Consider the following 19,291-nt stretch of genomic DNA (forward strand, 5'->3'; position numbering starts at 1 on the left):
AGGTTACTAGAACTTGGTGAGTGTATGTTTCTTGTACTATAGAAGAGATATGCACCTACTTGTAAAGATCAACTAGAAGAAAGTTTTACATCTACTTGTCAACGAATGTTAAACTTATCATACATCTTGTGGATAACCATGCTCATGCGTATACACTTCATCATGTCATCTCATCTCTTATGTATTCATGATACTCATTTGTGCATATACATGCAATAGGTTCCCCGAAAGGAGTGACGCTACTCGAGTTCAAACCTGACCATCAGGAGGAGCAGCAGGCAACCCAAGAGCAGGAGGTTCAGGCAGAAGGAGGAGTCAATGTGGAAGATCTTCCTGAGTGTCCTGATCACCAACCTTCCTCGTTTCTAAAAGACAAGCCCCAAAATATTCTAAGCCTCCTATGTTTTCTAAATATCAATTGAGTTTTTATGTTGATAAGTCAAAACGGAGAGCCGAAAGACGGGGCCGAGATTAGATTGGGGGAAGTGCATATTATGACTTTTTACTGTGTAGTGATAGATAAGGACTATTGAAAGAAAATATTTAATGGGTGGTTTCCCATGTTATTTAGACTGATTTAATAATATATATTTACAACTTCCTTTAAACAATAAGTCAATAGTACTCCACTTCTTGTATTCTGATTCCTGCGTCCCAAACACCTGCTTCTTGAAACTTTCCTATCTTTTTCCATTCCTCTATTTTGCACCCTCATTCCTTTCCTATTCATACATTTTCTATGCATTCCTCATTCCTACGTTCCAAACACACCCTAAGAGTAGGGATCTATGTTCTGTATGGTAGCTTTTCTTCTCTTTTTGAAGATAGATTACATGTTTAATACTTTCCTGAATACCCACTGTGTGATTGAACATATTTCTGCTTCCTGTGTTCGATAGAACAATACCTTATAAAGTTATAACTTAATAATTCAGGTAAATTACTGCTATGTAGTAATTATTTGTTTTGGTCTTTACTCTTCAAGGACCGAGCAAATGAAATCTACAAGAAAGTTGAAGATCTCAAGTCTATCAGGGGAAGAAATCAAGATGCCATACTAGCTGCATGTCTATATATTGCTTGTAGACAAGAAGATCGGCCTAGAACTGTGAAAGGTACATATTGTTCTTAGAAATTCTCGACTTCCTAGACACTAGAATTCATAGCCATGCAACACTCAGTTCATCTATTTTTCTTCTTTTGTATTGGATCGTTGCAGAAATATGTTCAGTTGCTAATGGGGCTACAAAGAAAGAAATTGGCAGAGCAAAAGAATTTATAGTGAAACAACTGGAAGTTGAGATGGGGCAATCTATGGAGATGGGAACCATTCATGCTGGAGATTTTCTGGTATGATTGTCCAAATTTATAGCTTCATTTTGTTGTCAGGAGTTGGTACAACAACAACAACAACAACAACAAAGCCTTTAAGTCACAAACAAGTTGGGGTAGGCTAGAGTTGAAACCCAGCAGAAGCAATCAAGGTTCAGGCACGTGGATAGCTGTCTTCCAAGCACTTCTATCTAAGGCTAAGTCTTTGGGTATATTCCATCCTTTCAAGTCTCCTTTTATTGCTTCTACCCAAGTCAACTTCGGTCTTCCTCTGCCTCTCTTCACGTTACTATCCTGGCTTAGGATTCCACTACGCACCGGTGCCTCTAGAGGTCTCTGTTGGACATGTCCAAATCATCTCAACCGGTGTTGGACAAGCTTTTCTTCAATTGGTGCTACCCCTAATCTATCACGTATATCATCGTTCCGAACTCGATCCCTTCTTGTATGACCGCAAATCCAATACAACATACGCATTTCCGCGACACTTATCTGTTGAACATGTCGTCTTTTCGTAGGCCAACATTCTGCACCATACAACATAGCAGGTCTAATCGTTGTCCTATAAAACTTGTCTTTTAGCTTCTGTGGTACCCTTTTGTCACATAGGACACCAGATGCTTGCCGCCACTTCATCCACCCTGCTTTGATTCTATGGCTAACATCTTCATCAATATCCCCGTCTCTCTGTAGCATTGATCCTAAATATCGAAAGGTATCCTTCCTAGGCACTACTTGACCTTCCAAACTAATATCTTCCTAGGCACTACTTGTCGGAGTTGGTAATTTTCCTTAATTCTTAAGTTGGTAGCTTATAAACTGATAAAAAATTGCAGAGGCGTTTCTGCTCAACTCTTGGGATGAACAATCAAGCTGTTAAGGCAGCCCAGGAGGCAGTTCAGCGCTCAGAGGAGCTTGATATAAGGTTTGGAATTTCAAACTCTGTACATGCTAGCAATTGCCCATTTCCATTTGATTGCAGTTAGGACCTGCTGTGGCATGAAAGTTTCAAACTCTTGGGATGAACAATCAATCTGTAGTTCACATTTCTGACAGAAAAAAGATATGTTGACACTTCCTTTCATCCTTCTGTGCAGGAGGAGCCCAATTTCAATTGCAGCCGCTGTCATTTATATGATAACCCAACTCTCAGAGGACAAGAAACCACTTAAAGGTTTGGAATGCTGCCCCCATTGTGTTTTTCCCTGTGACTGATATACAGGTAATAATACTGGAGAATCTGTTGCAGATATATCCTTGGCTACTGGTGTGGCAGAAGGCACCATCAGAAATTCGTACAAGGATCTGTATCCCTATGCCTCAAGGCTCATCCCGAATACCTACGCCAAGGAAGAAGACCTGAAGAATCTCTGCACACCTTAGGAAGCTTACTTTTTTTCCCCCTTTTGTTACATAAATCGGAATTAGATTTGTCAAAGAGGAGTGAGTGACCCTGGTTGTGACTGTACCGGACAATGTGTCGTCGCCGCCGTGCTTAACTTTATGTGGATGGACCAATGAGAACAGAAGTTGTCCTCATCAGATCGATTTCTTTTCAGAGCACCTACCACCTGAAGATTTGTGGGATAGCCAAGGCTGTCGTTTTCGTATACTCCCTTGGGAAACAATGTAGATAGCAAGCAGTTCTTGGACAAGCACAAGATTTAAATTAAAAACAGGATTATGTTCTCCATCTTCTAAAGAAACCGTCATTATCCATCTTCATTCTAAAGGCCCTTGGATACCAAGGGCTAATTGGTCGTCAGCTAAAGCATTCCGAGGGCCATTGGATACCAAGGGCTAATTATTAGTCAGCTAAAAATTAGCGTATGTTTGGATGGACTAGGGACTGATTAATAACTAGTTCATGATTAGTGGACTAATAATTAGTCTTAGGATCTATTTGGATAACCTCTTCTGAACTTTAGAGCTTTAAAAGCTTTACATAACTTTAGCTCACTTTTGAGCTCTGAAGCTTTAACGTGAGTTTAGAGCTAACTTTATACCACTTGGTTAGAGCTTTTGCTCTAAAATTTAAAGGAGGAAATCCAAACAAACCGTTAGTTTACCTGTTTGGATCCTTATGAACTAAAAGTTAGTCAACTATTTTCAAACAGGATCTTAGTCTTAGCTCATCCAAACAAGTGACAGACTAAATTTTTAGCCAAGTTTTTAACTCATCGTTAGTCACCTAGGTTGATCAATCCTAACTAACTGATCAATCCAGCTAATTTAAGTTAATTTTTAGTCCTAGCCAATAACTAGCTCCGACTGTCCTTAACTTTGCAGCTCCTGACTATCCTTGAACTGTGCAAGGGGGGAACATCGTTGTCCTTAACTTTGCAAGGGGGAAACATCGTGTGAACCTTTCTAAGAAAAGTCTCTGTTCGTGTAGCCTTTGTCAGCCGTGGGCAGTGGGAAGGTTAACAGCTGCCTGTCATGCCGTACGTCATGTATGGTCGCCGGATCGCGCAGGAACGGATCGATCCGGTAAAAAGGTTGTGGTCCTGGGAGAACCGCCGTTCTGGGGTAGGACGTGCTCTGCTCCCGTGGTTGCGGCACAACGGAAGCGGCAGCGCAGCTGAGGACGTGCACGGTGCACCTGCCATTCGCGGCGGGTTTGGAGCGCAAGTGGGTGCCGCACGCCCCACTCATGGTGCTCTAGCTGGCGGCCCTTGGCAGCCTCACATGGGGCGCACCCGCCGGGGGCACTGTGGCCTTTGGATTGCCGAAGCCGTCCATGGTGTCCGTCCTAGCAGAGCCGCGCAACATCCATACAAATTGCTCTTTGGCCACGAACAGAGAACACTGGCAGTCACTGCCAAGTGTGCTTGCACCATTTCTGGACTGAACGACTCAACAGTCAACATCGGCTCTTCTCTCACCAAGCTGCGATCATGCATGATCCCACGCAGTCTCTGTACACCATCAAGGCAGTTATCATTTCTACTACAACTTGTACTTTGAAGTATTGAGGCATAAAAAAAGGGATTAATCGGATCTGTGTCATTATAACTTTGTCGTTTCTGAAGAACACCATTACTAATCGCCTATTTTGAAGCATGTCATTACAATTCTTCGTTTCCCACAAATATGACACTGAATACGTATGGACACAGTCTGGGCCCAGCTGCAGGCGTATACGAAGACGTATACTTCATCTCCCCTGTCACTAACACGCGGGCCCCACATGTCATCTTCTTCTTCTCCCTCTCCTCATCACCTTCCTCCTGCTCCCACCTTCCGTCCATGGCTGTCGTGAGATGTTGGCATGGCGCTCCAGCGACCGTGGAGGGCTAGCGGACGACGGAGGAGGTCGAGGGTGGCCCTGCAAACACATCGAGGGTGCCCTCGCCGGTGAGAGCGGATCAGGTGAGGCCGGCGTCGGTGAGGATGGTCCAAGGTCCGCCGACATCCGTGGGAGACGAGGTTTCCAGCTCAGGTTAGCCACGAGATGTAGCGAGATGGCCTCCTCATGCGCTTGCGAAGCCGATGGAAGCAGCGGAAGGGCGCAAGATGGCTTGTGCGAGGAGATCGACGAGCTCGGGTCAACCCCGGCAATGGCGGCGGCGGTGCTTGGTGGAGGCGCTGGAGCAAGGAGGGCTTGTGCTGCTGCTGCTGCTCGCGGCTTGGAGATGCCCATCTCCTCGAGCGCGGCCATCACCTCCTCCCCGAGGCCGAGCTCCTCGAAGCTCTCGGCGGCCTCGACCCTCTTCCCCTTACCCTGTTGCGAGCTTCGCTCCGCGGCCCTCGAGGCGGGCCTCGGGACGCCAGGGGACGAGGCGTCCTTGAGATGGCAGAGGCGGAGGCGCTCGAGGAGGAGCTCGTGCCGCGGAGGGGGAGCGGGAGTGGAGGTGGGGCCAAGGGTGGGGGCGGCGGTGGAGAGGGCGGCGCGGAGGAGGCGGAGCCGAAAAGGGGATGGGCGGGAGAGGAGGAGGCAGCGACCCGCGACGGCAGCGCCGGCCATTGCCATGGCCGACCCACGAGGCAGCGACCTGGCGCTCGGGATGGAGAGAGAGATTCGGAGAAGAGGAGGAAGAAGATGACATATGGGGCCCACATGTCAATGACAGGGGAGATGAAGTATACGTCTTCGTATACACCTACAGCTGAGGCCCAGGCTGTGTCCATACGTATTCAGTGGCATATTTGTGGGAAAACGAAGAATTGTAATGGCATGCTTCAAAATAGACGAATAATAATGGCGTTCTTCAGAAACGACAAAGTTATAATGGCACAGATCCAATTAACCCTAAAAAAAGGCACTTATCATTCTCCTCCACTGTCAACATTTTTTTTCCATAGAAAAGGACACAGCACAATATTCCCAACGTACATCGCTCACGTACAACGGTACAACTGAACTCCCGTCACGTACAGGTCTACGAGAACAAAAAAAAGATGATAACATCTTGCATTATTTTCTGTTTCCGTGCTGCAAATCAGCAAAACCAGGAGGTGACGGCACACAATCACATTCACACGGAGCACCTCCCACAAACACAGGCTTTATGGCGTGGCAGATGAGCTGACACACTGATGACAACTTATTTCAAACAGGGCGCGTCAGGCAGCAACTTTCTTGGTAGTCACTGAGTTGACAATGGTGGCGAAATCCTGTGCCTGCCAAAACCAAAAAATTTGTTAACAGATCATAGATTATTACTCCTCCGTTCCAAATTATCTAGATACATATAAATTGGATGTACCAAAAAAGTCAAAACGACGTAATTTGGAACACAGGGAGTATATAGCAGGCTAGGTACACTGATGGTTCAAAAATTTTGACAGCTTCTTTAAGGTTTTGTAAACTATATGCTGCATACGGAGTGGAGAGATCAAATAACATAACCGGCCTTATTTAACACCACTGAAAACAACAGCAGCAAAACATTGCAAGTAGATGATTTTAAAACTACCACTGAACAGAGATCAATATACATAGTCCTGTTAAACACCATTTAGATTTGGAAGTGCATAATGAAAGTTGCAAGAGGAGTTTTAAGAGCTACAAATAGCAGCCACTGACAATAGAGGTTACAGAACAAAGGAGATTTTGTACAAAGATCTGAGGTTAATTTGTCATACCTTCAAGGAGGCGCCACCAACAAGAAAACCATCAATATCTTCTTTCTTTGCTAGCTCTGCGCAATTGGCTGCATTCACAGAACCTGCAACACAGCAAAGGAGGATGGTCACATCACAGAGCCAGTAAGTCATGTTAAACACCCCACAACACTGAAATAAAATTTAACAGAACACCTGCCGAGATATTTAAGCATATGAATTAATGTCTCTCATACTAATTTAGTAAACCGCGGTTCCAAGTTCAATCTTTCCATTGTCAAATTTAATGGAAAAGAAATATGAGAAGCACACTATACTGACATAGCAACATGAGTATATGACATGAGACACTAACCTCCATAGATTATTCGAGTGCTAGAGGCAACTTCAGGTGATAAGTTGGTCTTCAACCAATCGCGTACAGCAGCATGAACTTCCTGGGCCTGCTCAGGAGTAGCAACTTTTCCAGTTCCAATAGCCCAAACAGGCTCATATGCAATTACAACATCGGCCCAGTTTGAAATACTATCTGCAAGCAGATACATGTTGCATATGCATCAACACCTCAAGCAAAATCAATGCCACCCAACTTCTTCTCTAGAACGCCCATAAAAAAAGGTTTCTTAGATGATGAAACTTCACCTGCAAAAGCCTTCATCTGCTTAAAACATACATCAAAAGTTTTCCCTGCTTCCCTCTCTTCCAGCAGCTCTCCTATGCAGGCAATAAGCTTAACATTTTGGCTCAATGCATATGCAGCCTTCTTCCCAATAAACTGCATTTGAACAACTTGTTATATTGCAATCAAAAACTATGTTTCTGGAAGTGTCAAACCAGTAGCATATGCACAGAAAACAATCACCTCGTCATCTTCACCAATAATATGCCTACGCTCAGAGTGTCCAAGAATAACCCATTGAACACCGATGTCCACCAATTGTTCTGCACTGTAATTTTTTAAGGGAAAGGTAAAAATTCTGTTAGCAAAGCTAGAAATGAAAAAATAAGCTCCTAATCCATCGTTACCTATTTATCCAAAGTCCATCCAGTAAAACCAACAGACTGCTGATTTTATAACCACTTTACAGCTAGTTGCAATCTCCATGTATATACTTAGCAAAGAAAAGGGTGACCAGTGTCCAGTGTACCAGACCTGATCTCTCCGGTGTAGGCTCCTCCTTTTCCAACCCACACATTCTGAGCAGAAACCTCAATGCGACCAGTTAGTGAATTCTTGACCTGATCGATATAGATGAATGGAGGTGCCACCACAACATCTGCACAATTGCATAATGCCACACATTAGTTTGATTGCTTTATTCAGCAAGAAACAAGCAGCAAAGTGGCATAGAATTTCTTAGATAATTCTCTCTACTATACGTGTTTCCAACCGAAGATATTAAGTCCTGGTTATAATTTGGAGCCCATGAGCGGAATCCCATCTAAACTGCCATGGAATAAATTGTTCCTATAGCTGCACTTGCAGAACCTGAGATAGACACTTTCTATTCAAGAGAAGAGCCTGCTACAAACATGGAAGAAGTGTTTCCATGCCACATGGTACTCATACAGGATGCAGGTAGCTCATATGCTGAAGTTTCTTACAGTTACAATTACATAAAAGGCTTTCAGGAAAGTCACTAGCAAATCTTATTAGGAGCATTAAGCAAACATTTTGCTGGCAGTTTTTTCTACGAGCCAACTATCCAAACATCGAACTAGCAATGGATTTACACTTTAGTAGATAGCCTTGTACAGCACACAAAGAAAATAAGTGATATATTAGTAAATGCAAATATTCAGTAAGGTATCCACATTAACAAAACATTTATGAGAACATTATATGCAACAGGAAAACATAAGAATACCAATCAGATGCATGCACCAAATGCTAATATCGTAGAAAAAGGAAGATTAGGATATGTGAAGATGAAACAAATGACCTTACCTACATCAGTTTCGAGGGTAGCAGAATTCAATTCAGAGACAAGCTTGCTGATGGAGTCCTTTGTTCCATTCTGAAGAAGAGGGAAAAGAAGGAAGGGAAAAGAAACAGACATCAACACCACAAATTCTAAGATGAGCAAGTAAATACACCAAGGGATATAACTTAATCTTGCTAGTAAAAGCTCCTGAAGTGAAGAATCCCAAAAATGAATTTACAAATTTGAAGCTTGATTTTGGGCCGATAAACTTGCAGACCCATTACTAATAAAAACCACAACTCAAAAGTTCACAACATCCATCATTTTACTACATCGCCTCGCCTCCGTCCAGGCCTCTCAAAGCTTAACAAACAGTATAAAGAAAGTACCAAGGCCTCTGTATCCTCAGGAGGAACTGGTGACATTCCCTGGCTTCTCTCAGCTAAAAGTTTTTTAATAAAGGTGAAAGATGCAACATCAACTTTTATATACCTCCCTTTCAAAAAAAAATCACAACTTTTATAAACCGAACAAAACGGCTTTGGCAGGCCAAGATGGGCAGCAGACAAGCGATTCTATTTCTAGAAGTGGCCATGAACGGAGTAAATCACGATGTATGTATGGATGACGACAAAATCTCGTCCCGGTCCCGTTGGAATGCCCAATGCGGCAACAGCCAAAAGATCATACAGTTATTACACAGCATCTCCAGGATCATCAGTACTGACATCCCAAAGGCGCGTAAAGCTGGAGAAGCAGAACAAGCACTTACGCACTTCCAGTTGCCTCCGACGAAGAACTGCAAAGGAGAGTCAAGCGGGAGCATGAGAGCAGAATCCACATGGCAGATTAAAGACGGGTGGCGAAACAGCGGGGGCGGCGGCGCACCTTGCCGGATCCAGCCATGGCGACGACGCGCTGGGCGCGGCGGCGCGAGCAGCCGATGCGAAGCTGCTGTGGGACGGCGGGAGTGGCCACCGCCGCGGCGCGGCGGAGGTCGGCGAGGCGGGAGAGGTGGGAGGACGCGAGGGACGACGGCGCCGCGGCCATTCTCGCTGCTGCGGTTGGTGGGGGAGAATGGAGAGGAGAGGAGGCGAGGCGAGGCGAGGCGAGGCTCGTGACTAGCAGCCGTGTTCGCGAGGTGGGAATATGATGCGCGCAGCCGCAGGCACCGGACAAAGGGAGGATTTTTTTTTCATTTTTAATTCTTTTTTAAATTTTATTTCAAAAATTAGCCCACTTTATTTTAAACACTTTTGGTGCGCCAATTTCCACGCAAAACACTTTTCACGCCACACCTGTTGATGCGACAGTAGTTTTCCCGCCAATGAAAATGGTGTGACAAAACTCAATCTTAGAAAAAATCATATATTTTTATATGACGTCGGATGACAATGATTCCTATATAAAATTTGTAGATTTTAATGGGATCTACAACTTTTTAATTTTGAGTTTTTTCTATTTAAGATCATTGTCGATAGAATATCAGTCGGCAGTCCTTTGGGGGTATCCCACGAAGGTAGATTGATCGGCAGATATGCGTGTAATTAAGAATAAGAAGGCAACAGAGACACATGAGTTAGACAGGTTCGGGTCGTCGGCGTGACATAATATCCTACTTCTGTGGTCTGTTTGATTGTATTCACTATCGTATGATATTACGTGTGATTGGAGGGGTCCCTACCCGCCTTATATAGTCCGGATGACAGGGTTACTAGGTCGGTTAGATCTGGGAGATAACCGGAAAGTAATAACTGATTACAGGAATCTTGGGATCATACGTATCCTAACAGATCTCGTAGTATCTTCAAGATATCTTCTCGGTGTCTTACGGGACGTGTCGAGCAGCGTCGTGCCTCGCAAGGCTTTGTCTTGTGGGCTAGGCCGCCCTGGGGGCACAGTCCATGTGGTCTGTCGTGGGTATCTGGGGTTGTACCCCCCACAGCTAGTCTCCGAACGCCTTGCATCCGTTGCACAGCGCCGTCTTAAGCCTGTCCGAGCAGGTACGAACAAAGACGAGCGGTCAAACTCATGGTCCAACCACCGTAATAGGTTGCCGAGCAGTTGTGAACCAGTCGCCGAGCAATGTGAACCGTCGCCGAACAGTGTGAACCGTCGTCGAGCGGTGTATCCTAAGTAAGGCTTGCCATAAGGATGTAAGGAGCTCAAGTTCAAAATAAAAAATTTACCCATAATGGACCAACTGTGCCCACTTAGAGTCTGACCACGAGAAAGTGAGATAATCTTCTTCAACTTCAGAAGGTGCGGAGTCTTCCAGATTAAATCAAATACACTCACTACGAGGTGAAGTGTGCCCACTTAGTCCCCGAGCCTGATAGTAGGTGACGTAGTCACGTGGTGCCAGGGATCCAAAGTAGAAGAAAAGCATAAAACTAGTCCGAGCAGGCAGACAGTTCCTGAGCGTAACCCCGAGATAAGAAAAGCACATTCACCGTAAGGTGAAGTGTGCCCACTTAGTCTCCGAGCCTAATAGTAGGTGACGTTGTCACGTGGTGTCAGGGTCAGAAACAACAGTCAACAGAAGAAAGTCCCCAGTGCGGTGAGGAACCAAGTCATATTACTGACGCAGTCCCCGAGCCATAAGCGGAAATCTTGGAGAAAACAAATCGTGGAGAAAAAACCGGAGTAATGGTTGTACAGTAGTAATTACTGAGCCAGTAACAGATGGCGAAGAAGTCGGTGAATATTCGGTGAGCAATAACAAATTACGACGATAAATGGGTGATACGGGTTGTAGTTGCGCGAAAGCCCAGGTAACTGTCCCACCACGCTATTTCGGAGAATTCAGAGAGGCGCAAATCAGTGGAGCGGTTTCCCAAAACCTCTCGAATACGAAAGGTGGGGGAGTGCTTTATAATTGCGTCGCCGCACCCCGCACTCTCACCTTTGCCACTTTGCCATTTCATCTTCCTCCTCAGCCCTCGCACTTTTAGATTCACACGTGCTTTCGCCGCCAATCCCAAACCAGATCTAAAAGATGGCACCGAAGAAGGGAGCTAGAAACTCGAAGAAGTCGACCGCCGGAGCCAACCGTAACAACGAGTGGGTACCGTCGAACATGGGGGAGGCGGAGATCAACAGGATGGTGGTGGTGGACTGTTCTTTCTGACCAGTGTCACCTGCCGGATGGTAGGTCAGCCAGCGGTGAGCCCTTCCCGATGCCGCATACTGACGAAGTAGTAGTGTTTGAACATTATTTCTGGCGCGGGTTAGGATTTTCCATTCATCCTTTCTTGAGGAATCTACTGGAGTTCTGGAGAGTTAGTCTGTGCAACCTCCACCCAAACACCATCTTGCACATCTCTATCTTTATCCATTTCTAGTGAGGCGTTTCTCAGAGTTCTTCCCCACCTCAACCTCTTTCGTCATATGTTCTGGCTAAAGAAGAAGGGTGGTGGCGGAATCCAAGGTGGTCGGCGACATCTATCTTCAGCTCTGTGATGGAATAGTGGGCGAGTACATCACTGTACCGCTGAACACCTCAGCTGAAGGTGTGGAACGCCAGGTGGTTCTACATGAAGCAGAGCCATCTCACCATCCGCTGTGACGTCGACCACATTTTGGAGAACTAAAGGAGCTGGTTGGAGAGGCCGAGTAGTGCCGACATGGAGTAGGTGAGGAAGCTCCTTGGCCTAATAAAGGGTGTGAGGATGAACGGTGGATTGGTGGCGGCGAGCTTCATAGTGCGTCACGTCCAGCCCTACAAGGAGAGGGCCCATGCAGGGCTTTGACTTCAAGGAGGACACCAACGGCACCCTGGGAGAGGACAGAAAGGCTGATGAAGGACAATGTGCTAGAAGCGGGCCATAGGGCTATTCGCTCCAAATGCCTCGTTCAGCATGTCTAAGCAGACTGAGAACCTTTAACTAGCATGAATCTGCCTCCTCAGGTAAAAGTCTCAATTGTTTGTTCCTGATACTTTTTCATCCTGTAGCGTTGTCGAGCAATGAACTGATTCACTTGTGGAAAGATCCATTCACAGGAACGAGTGGCGTACTTCTCGGGCATGCTGAGGAGTGATTAGCCGAAGGCAGTGGATGCCTAGCCAATGACTCAGCGTGAGGAGGGTGCCGTCGGCGCCTCATTGGAGTCCAGAGGCACGGACGCTAGTCAAATGGAGAGTCCTCCCCCAGTGTCGAAGAAAGTCTGGGGGAAGAGGGCAGCGGTAGATGAGCTGGCCCGGAAGAAGAGGAAGACGGCGGGTGCTGCTCCCCGCAAACCGGGTGGCATCTCGATTAGGCGATGACCAGACCACTCAGATGTAAAAGTGCAGCGATGTCTGAGTGGTCGGATGACGACAGGGGCTCTAGTGGCTCCTCCTCCGAGCACTAAAGCGCCTCCGCGCAACACACGCGTGGAGGTACAATCGAAGGGATAGGAGGAAGTCCCCAAGCATCAGGCAAAGGGAGTCCCTGAGCAACAAGCGGTAGAGAAGCCGACAGCAGAGGCCATAAGACCTCCACCCTAGGGCGTGTGAGTCGACCCTAGGGCCACACCTGGGGGCTCAGGTAGGCATCGTCGGTTCAGAAAAGTGTATCGAGAGGCCAACACATAAGTATCCCTGCCTTGGACTTATCTTGCTATCGTATCTTTATCTCTTTTGGCGATTGACGAGTTAACTGATGCAGAGCGAGGTGTATGGAGGACTTGAATCCATCCGTCTAGATCGATGAGCAGCTAGGGGTTGGTTCCCGCATGGAAGCAATGCCGATAGACCCCGTCCCAGAGTCCCTAGGTGCTCAACGGCCTACGGAGGGGTCAACCGCCGTTGCTGATGAACTTGGCGGTGGAGAATGGTTGGCATCGACGGCGGATGAGCCAGCGGCGGTGCCTAGGGCAACGGCGGTAGCCGCTAGGTCTTCGAAGGCAAGAGCTGGAGTTGTCGATGCCACACCGGAGTCTGTAGCGGAGACACCAGTGGTGCCACAGGAGCAGACAATGCTCCCTAAGGCATCGAAGGGCATGGTCGGACATGTTGTGCGGCCACCAAGCCCCCTAGTGGTGCCCCTAGCTATGGAGGAGGATGAAGTGGAAGAGATTGAGCGTGAGGAAGCTCATCCTTAAGCCGTCCGAATCCTCCGCAAGCGGGGCGATGAAGTTGTGGTGGTTAAAGAGGAGGACACCACCAAGGAAGTCAGGAGGCTAGAGTCCACCCTTGCCACAGCGATGAAGCAGATCAAGGTTTGTAACACATCGACAATGACTGTCTATGTCGTTGAATATTGGAGTTCTTCATAATCTTAGTGCTTTTGCAGGGGATAGCTCGGACTATCGAACAACGGCAACAACTGATCAAGTGAATGGAGCCCCTCGTCGAGGAGAACGAAAAACTAAAGGAGGTGGTGAAGCTTATGGAGAAAAATGTCTAGAAAGCCTAGCGTGAGCATGATCTTGCTGAATCCAACGCTCGGGATCAGGAATACCAGAAGGGCGTCCTATCCGAGCAGCTGGTGATCGTGTCCGAGCAGTTGCAGGGTAGGTTCGAGTAGCTAGCCACCATCTCTGAGCAGCTGGCAAGTGTTTCTGAGCAGCTGGAACGCAAATCCGAGCATCTTAGAAACGTCTCCGAGTAGAGAAAAGGTATGGCAAATCAATGAATTTGCTTTGCATTGCTAAAGTCTTATTGTTGCTGACGACCGTTATGCTTGTAGAGCAAGACACAAAGCTCGCCTAGTTGCGCCAAGTCATCGGTCAACTCTAGGAGGAGGAGGAGGATACGGCTAGGGTGGGTGGAGAAGCTGGCTGAGGAGCTGAAAGGTGAGTACTTTGTGGTCGGAGTTATTGCTGGAGTAATTTCTTTGCTTGATGGACCCTTGTGATGCCTGTAGACTACCGTCAGAGGGCCAAGGCGTAGTTTGATTTGCTAGAGTAGGAGGCCAGAACACAGAGGAGCAAGCTCGACACCGTAGTTGCCGAAGTCAAGCCTAGTGCTCGACTATGTTGACATGGAGGTGGCTCCTCAGCCCGACGGTAGGCCGCCGCACCCAAACACCATCATCAACAGGTGCAAGGCGGCATGGGAGAACTTCAAAAGCTTCAACCGTGATGCTACCATCACCGCCGTTACACACGCCCTAGTGGTGGTCCAATCTCACTACCTTGTCATTGACCTTCAAGCGATAGGGGCTGGATTCGCTAGAGGGACAGGCGCAACAGAGCATCAAAAGCTGGAATATGAGGTGGAGGACACGACGAAGAAACTGGCCAGCGACGTCGACCTGTTCGGCGAGATGGATGGCGATGGCCAAGCCCAATGACCTGCTCGGAGAATAATCTATAACGGCTGGAGAAGACAGTTAAAACACACGAGGGCGCAGATAAACATTTATGTATGTGTATAAATGTTGTAAAGTGATATGTGCATGTTTATGCAGTTTGCCAGTATTTCGGTGAAAACCCGTTGTAGTGTTAACCCTAACATAATTATATGTAGTATAAGTAGCATCCGAGCAGTTAGTTCATTACTGAGCTCTTGGCGTTGGCTAGTCCATAGTCCATAACGTCGAGCGTGGAGCCCATGCACGTGTAGGAGGAATAGACATGACCAAGGAACCGCAGCCGACCACCCATAACGTAGAGCGTGGAGCCCATAGCACGTGTAGGGAGAGATCGAAGACTAGGGTCTTCTCCAAACATAGAGCGGAACATGTGCTGCTCAGTGGTTGGCAAAATATCTTAGAGATATTCGTAGTATAAGTAGCATCCGAACAGTTAGTTCTTTATTGAGCTCTTGGCCTTGGCTAGCCCAAAGTCCATAACGTCGAGCGCGAAGCCCGTCCACGTGTAAGAGGAACAGGCGTGACCAAGGAACCATAGTCGACCACCCATAACATAGAGCGTGGAGCCTATAGCATGTGTAGGGAGAGATCAGAGATTGTGTCTTCTCTATAGAGCATAGAGTAGAACGTGTGCTGCTCGGTGGTTGGTGAAATATCACGTATTGGAGTTTGTTAAGTAGTAGCTTAGAGCTGGCGACCGCAAATGGAGATGAAACCGTAATGGAGATATAATGGAGACAAATTATGGCGACAAAAACTTCATTCAATATGAAGTGGAGAGTACATATCTGGAGCATTTTGGGGATAGAAACGTATAAGGTGCTTGATGTGCCATGAATTGGGGATATCGATTTCATCCAAGTCGCATAGCCAGTAAGACCCTGATCAGGGTAACCTCTTTGACCACATAGGGCCCTTCCTAGGGAGAGGAGAGCTTCTGCATCCCTTCGATTTTTTATTTTCTACGGAGAACGAGGTCGCCGATAGTAAATGAACGACCTTTGATGTTGCAGTTGTAATATCTTCGCAAGCCTTCTAGGTATTTGGCTGTGCAGATGTAGGTGATCAGGCGTTCTTCTTTGGCCCTATCGACGTCCTTTGTCCAAATAGTTGTGGCTTGCTCTTCATTATAATGTTCCACCCTAGGTGCTCAGAAGGCAATGTCTGCTGGTAGTATGGCTTCTGAGCCGTAGACCAAGAAACATGGAGACACACCGGTGTTGTGACTAGCTTGAGTGTGTAGTCCCCTAGACCACAGCTGGGAGCTCTTTGAGCCATCTAGCTAGATGCTTTTCCTCTCTCTAATATAGCCTCTTTTTGAGGGCATCAAGGATCATGTCGTTTGTCCGTTCACCCTGGCCAGTTGGCTCTAGGATGGGCAACAGAGATGCATTTGATGGAGATGCATCGGTCTTTGCAGAAATCCCAAAAATAATGACTAGTGAATGTAGTTCCAAGGTCAGTGATAATGATGTTCGGGAGTCTGAATCTAGTGGATGATATCTTCGAAGAGCTCGACTGCCTTCTTTGTAGTAGCCAAAACAAGCGGTTTGTATTCAATCCATTTGAAGAACTTGTCGATGGCGACGTACACATACCAGAAACCACCTGGTGCTGGCTTGAAAGATCATGTCCAGTCCCCAGCATGTAAAAGGCCAAGAAGCTAGGATAGTTTGCAGTTCTTGTGCCGGCACGTGTATTTGCTTGACAAAAAATTGATATCCTTCACAATATTGGATGAGGTCTTCTACATTCGGTGATGGCAGTGCGCCTAGTAAAAACCAGCTCAGAAAGCTTTGCTGACCTAGGTTTCTTGAGGCCACGTGGTTGCCGTAGGAACCAGAGTGAATTTTGAGAAGTAGTTTCACTCTTTCTTGGGTGATGCATTTCTATAGTATCCCTTCCTTGACACTTTTCCTTATCAAGTTCCTGTCCACCAGTACGTAATGCTTGCTTCGATGGATTAGGTGTTCGGTTTTAGTCTTATCGACGGGTACGTCGGCGCTGGTGAGGTACTTGATGAAATATTCCCTCCAATCGGCGACCGGTGAAAGTACTAGTAAATACCAGCTACTCGGTGGGGGGAATTTCTTGAACTTCCTTCTCTTCCTTAATAGACGACGTAAAGAGGTCTTGAACAAAAACCCCAGGCAGGAATCACGGCGCGAGAAGAGCCTATCTTAGATAGGTGGTTCGATGAGCTAATTTTGATCTCAGTACCACGTGGTGGTACTCGATACCGTAGAACTTCCCTTCGAGTTTCCTGATTTTCAGTGTTATATGTGTCCATCTTCTCACTGGAGTAGGATCAGTCTTTGTTGAGCTGGTTGATGACCAGCGTGGAGTCACCGTATACCATGAGGTGTTTGACGCTAAGCTCGATGGCTATACGGAGACCATGGAGACATGCTTCATATTCGGCGACGTTGTTGGAAACTAGAAAATATATTTGGAGAACGTATTGGAGCTTGTCTTTGATCGGAGTAATGAATAAGATGCCAGCATTGGCACCATTGATATTAAGGGCATCGTCGAAGTACATCACCCAGTGCTCGGGGCAAGTAGCGGGGATGGGCTCTTGTATCTCGGTCCACTCAGCGACGAAGTCAGCGAGCGCATGTGACTTGATGGTAGGCCTACTTCTAAATTCAATGGAGTAAGTGCTGAGCTCAATAGCCCACTTGATGATGCGACCGTTGGCCTTTTTGTTGTGAAGAATGTTCCCAAGAGGGAACTCGATGACCACAACGATTTTGTAATACTGGAAGTAATGGCGGAGCTTGCTTGACATGATCAGTATAGCGTATAGTAGTTTCTGATCTTGAGGATAACGAGTTTTGGGCTCATTAAGGACCTCGCTGATGAAGTAGACCAGACATTGTACCTTATAGGCTTGTCTGACCTCCTTGTGCTCAACGACGATAGCTGTGCTAACGACACAAGAAGTGGTGCGATGTAGATCAGTAGAGTTTTGTCTGGTCGAGGTGTCGTCGTGATCGGAGGCTTTGTTAGAAACAACTTGAGCTGCTCGAAAGCTATGTCTGCCTCATCTGACTAGGAGAAGCGCTCAAAGGCCATGAGGAGTTTGAAGAACGATAGTCCCTTTTCGCCGAGGCATGATATAAAGCAGCTGAGAGCAGTCATGTAGCCTGTAAGTTTCTATGTCTTTTACACAAGTTGACCGTTTCATGTTGGTGATGGCGGAGACCTTGTCGGGGTTGGGCTCGATGCCACGAGCGCTGACGATGTAGCCTTGGAGTATGCCGGATGGAACTCCAAAGATGCACTTTGAAGGGTTCAACTTCCATCTATAGCTTTTCAGGTTGGTGAACGTTTCTTCGAGGTCGGCGATGAGATTATCAGCGGTCTTGGACTTGATGACCGTATCATCGATGTATGCTTCGACATTGTGGCCGATCTGTTTATCGAGACACATCTGGATGGCCCTTTGGTAGGTCGCCCCGACGTTCTTGAGTTCGAAGGACATGGTGGTATAGCAATATGCACCAAAAGGCATGATGAATGATGTCTTGATCTGGTCGACCTCTTTTAGGGATATCTGGTGATAGCCAGAGTAACAGTCAAGGAAGGAGAGCAGTTCGTAGCCAGCGGTGGAGTCTACAACCTTATCTATTCGAGGCAGACCGAAGGGGTCTTTAGGGCAGTGTTTGTTGAGACCAGTGTAATCAACGCACATTCTCCATTCTTTATTCTTTTTTTGAACAAGAACAGGGTTTGCTAACCACTCAGGATGATACACTTCTTTTATAAATCTGGCAGCTAGGAGCCATTTTATTTCTACCCTAATAGCCTCCTTCTTGTTTGGCAGTGAATCATTGAAGTTTCTGCTTGATCGGTTTGGCAGGTCGGCGAGATATTCAAGGAGTGCTCGATCTTCTCCCATGGTACCCCTGGCATGTCTATAGGTTTCCAAGCAAACATGTCGGTGTTGGCACATAGGAAGGAGATGAGCACGCTTTCCTATTTGTGGTCGAGGTGAGCCCCAATCTTCACTGGTCTTGGAGGGGTCGTCGAGGCCGAGGCCGACCTCCTTTGTTTCCTTGGAGTTAGCAGAGGCATGTGGAGGCTCCAGCGCTGGGATCTCCAAGTCATCGGTGGACTGCCGTCTTGGCGTCGATGACCACGCTAGCCATCTGGATGGAGAGGTCGGTGGCTTCAGTGAGGGCAAGACTTTTTGTCTCATAGGCGTAGGCGATGGAGAGGTTGGCCCATAGGGCCAGGACTCCTGTAGGCGAAGGCGTCTTCAGCACCATATAGGCATATTGCGGTATGGCCATGAACTTGGCCAGAGCTAGCCGACCAAGTATGGCAGTGGTAGGCGGTGTTGAAGTCGGCGACGTAGAAGTTGATGTGCTCGACATGGTAGCTTGCTAGCCATGCCGAACTGTACTAGTAGGGTAATCTCTCCAAGTGGTTTAGATGCCCTGCTAGGTACCACACCCTAGAAGGAGGAGTTAGAGGGTGTAAGGTCTCCTATCCCAAGCCCCAGCTCTTTTAGGGCTCTGACAAATAGGAGGTTTAGAGCGCTCCCACCATCGACGAGCACTTTTCTAAAAAACACTTTCTGGATGGTTGCATCAAGGACGAGGGGGAAACACCATGTGTATGGGATGTTTGCCCACTGGTTGGTCCTACTGAAGGTAATGG

General features: G+C 47.0%; 2 protein-coding genes across 2 annotated transcripts; one reads left to right on the top strand and one right to left on the bottom strand.

Annotated features, from left to right (window-relative positions):
- Positions 1 to 450: 450 nt before the first annotated feature.
- Positions 451 to 2,874, top strand: LOC136552192 (transcription initiation factor IIB-like). Its single transcript, XM_066543730.1, has 5 exons — positions 451 to 1,115; positions 1,220 to 1,350; positions 2,169 to 2,257; positions 2,430 to 2,506; positions 2,582 to 2,874. The coding sequence occupies exons 2-5, from the start codon at positions 1,303 to 1,305 to the stop codon at positions 2,713 to 2,715; spliced, it is 348 nt and encodes a 115-aa protein (XP_066399827.1). The 5' UTR covers positions 451 to 1,115; positions 1,220 to 1,302; the 3' UTR covers positions 2,716 to 2,874.
- A 2,704-nt stretch (positions 2,875 to 5,578) lies between these two features.
- Positions 5,579 to 9,460, bottom strand: LOC136550071 (triosephosphate isomerase, chloroplastic-like). Its single transcript, XM_066541524.1, has 9 exons — positions 9,213 to 9,460; positions 9,097 to 9,123; positions 8,348 to 8,417; positions 7,553 to 7,676; positions 7,262 to 7,346; positions 7,042 to 7,174; positions 6,755 to 6,928; positions 6,421 to 6,503; positions 5,579 to 5,955 (listed from the first exon to the last, which is right to left on the bottom strand). Exons 1-9 carry the CDS (start codon positions 9,372 to 9,374, stop codon positions 5,899 to 5,901), a joined length of 915 nt encoding a protein of 304 aa, XP_066397621.1. The 5' UTR covers positions 9,375 to 9,460; the 3' UTR covers positions 5,579 to 5,898.
- Positions 9,461 to 19,291: the final 9,831 nt, after the last annotated feature.

This window comes from Miscanthus floridulus, chromosome 4, assembly GCF_019320115.1.
Source record: "Miscanthus floridulus cultivar M001 chromosome 4, ASM1932011v1, whole genome shotgun sequence".
Lineage (NCBI taxonomy): Eukaryota > Viridiplantae > Streptophyta > Magnoliopsida > Poales > Poaceae > Miscanthus > Miscanthus floridulus.

Excerpts from the sequence above, each read along its gene's own strand:
- LOC136552192 (XM_066543730.1), top strand. The coding sequence starts at position 1,303 with ATGGGGCAATCTATGGAGATGGGAACCATTCATGCTGGAGATTTTCTG. Across the intron at positions 2,258-2,429 it reads TCAGAGGAGCTTGATATAAG|GAGGAGCCCAATTTCAATTG; the intron begins GTTTGGAATTTC and ends CCTTCTGTGCAG. Across the intron at positions 2,507-2,581 it reads GGACAAGAAACCACTTAAAG|ATATATCCTTGGCTACTGGT; the intron begins GTTTGGAATGCT and ends AATCTGTTGCAG.
- LOC136550071 (XM_066541524.1), bottom strand. The coding sequence starts at position 9,374 with ATGGCCGCGGCGCCGTCGTCCCTCGCGTCCTCCCACCTCTCCCGCCTC. Across the intron at positions 7,677-8,347 it reads TACCCTCGAAACTGATGTAG|ATGTTGTGGTGGCACCTCCA; the intron begins GTAAGGTCATTT and ends GCAATTGTGCAG. Across the intron at positions 6,929-7,041 it reads GCAGATGAAGGCTTTTGCAG|ATAGTATTTCAAACTGGGCC; the intron begins GTGAAGTTTCAT and ends ATCTGCTTGCAG.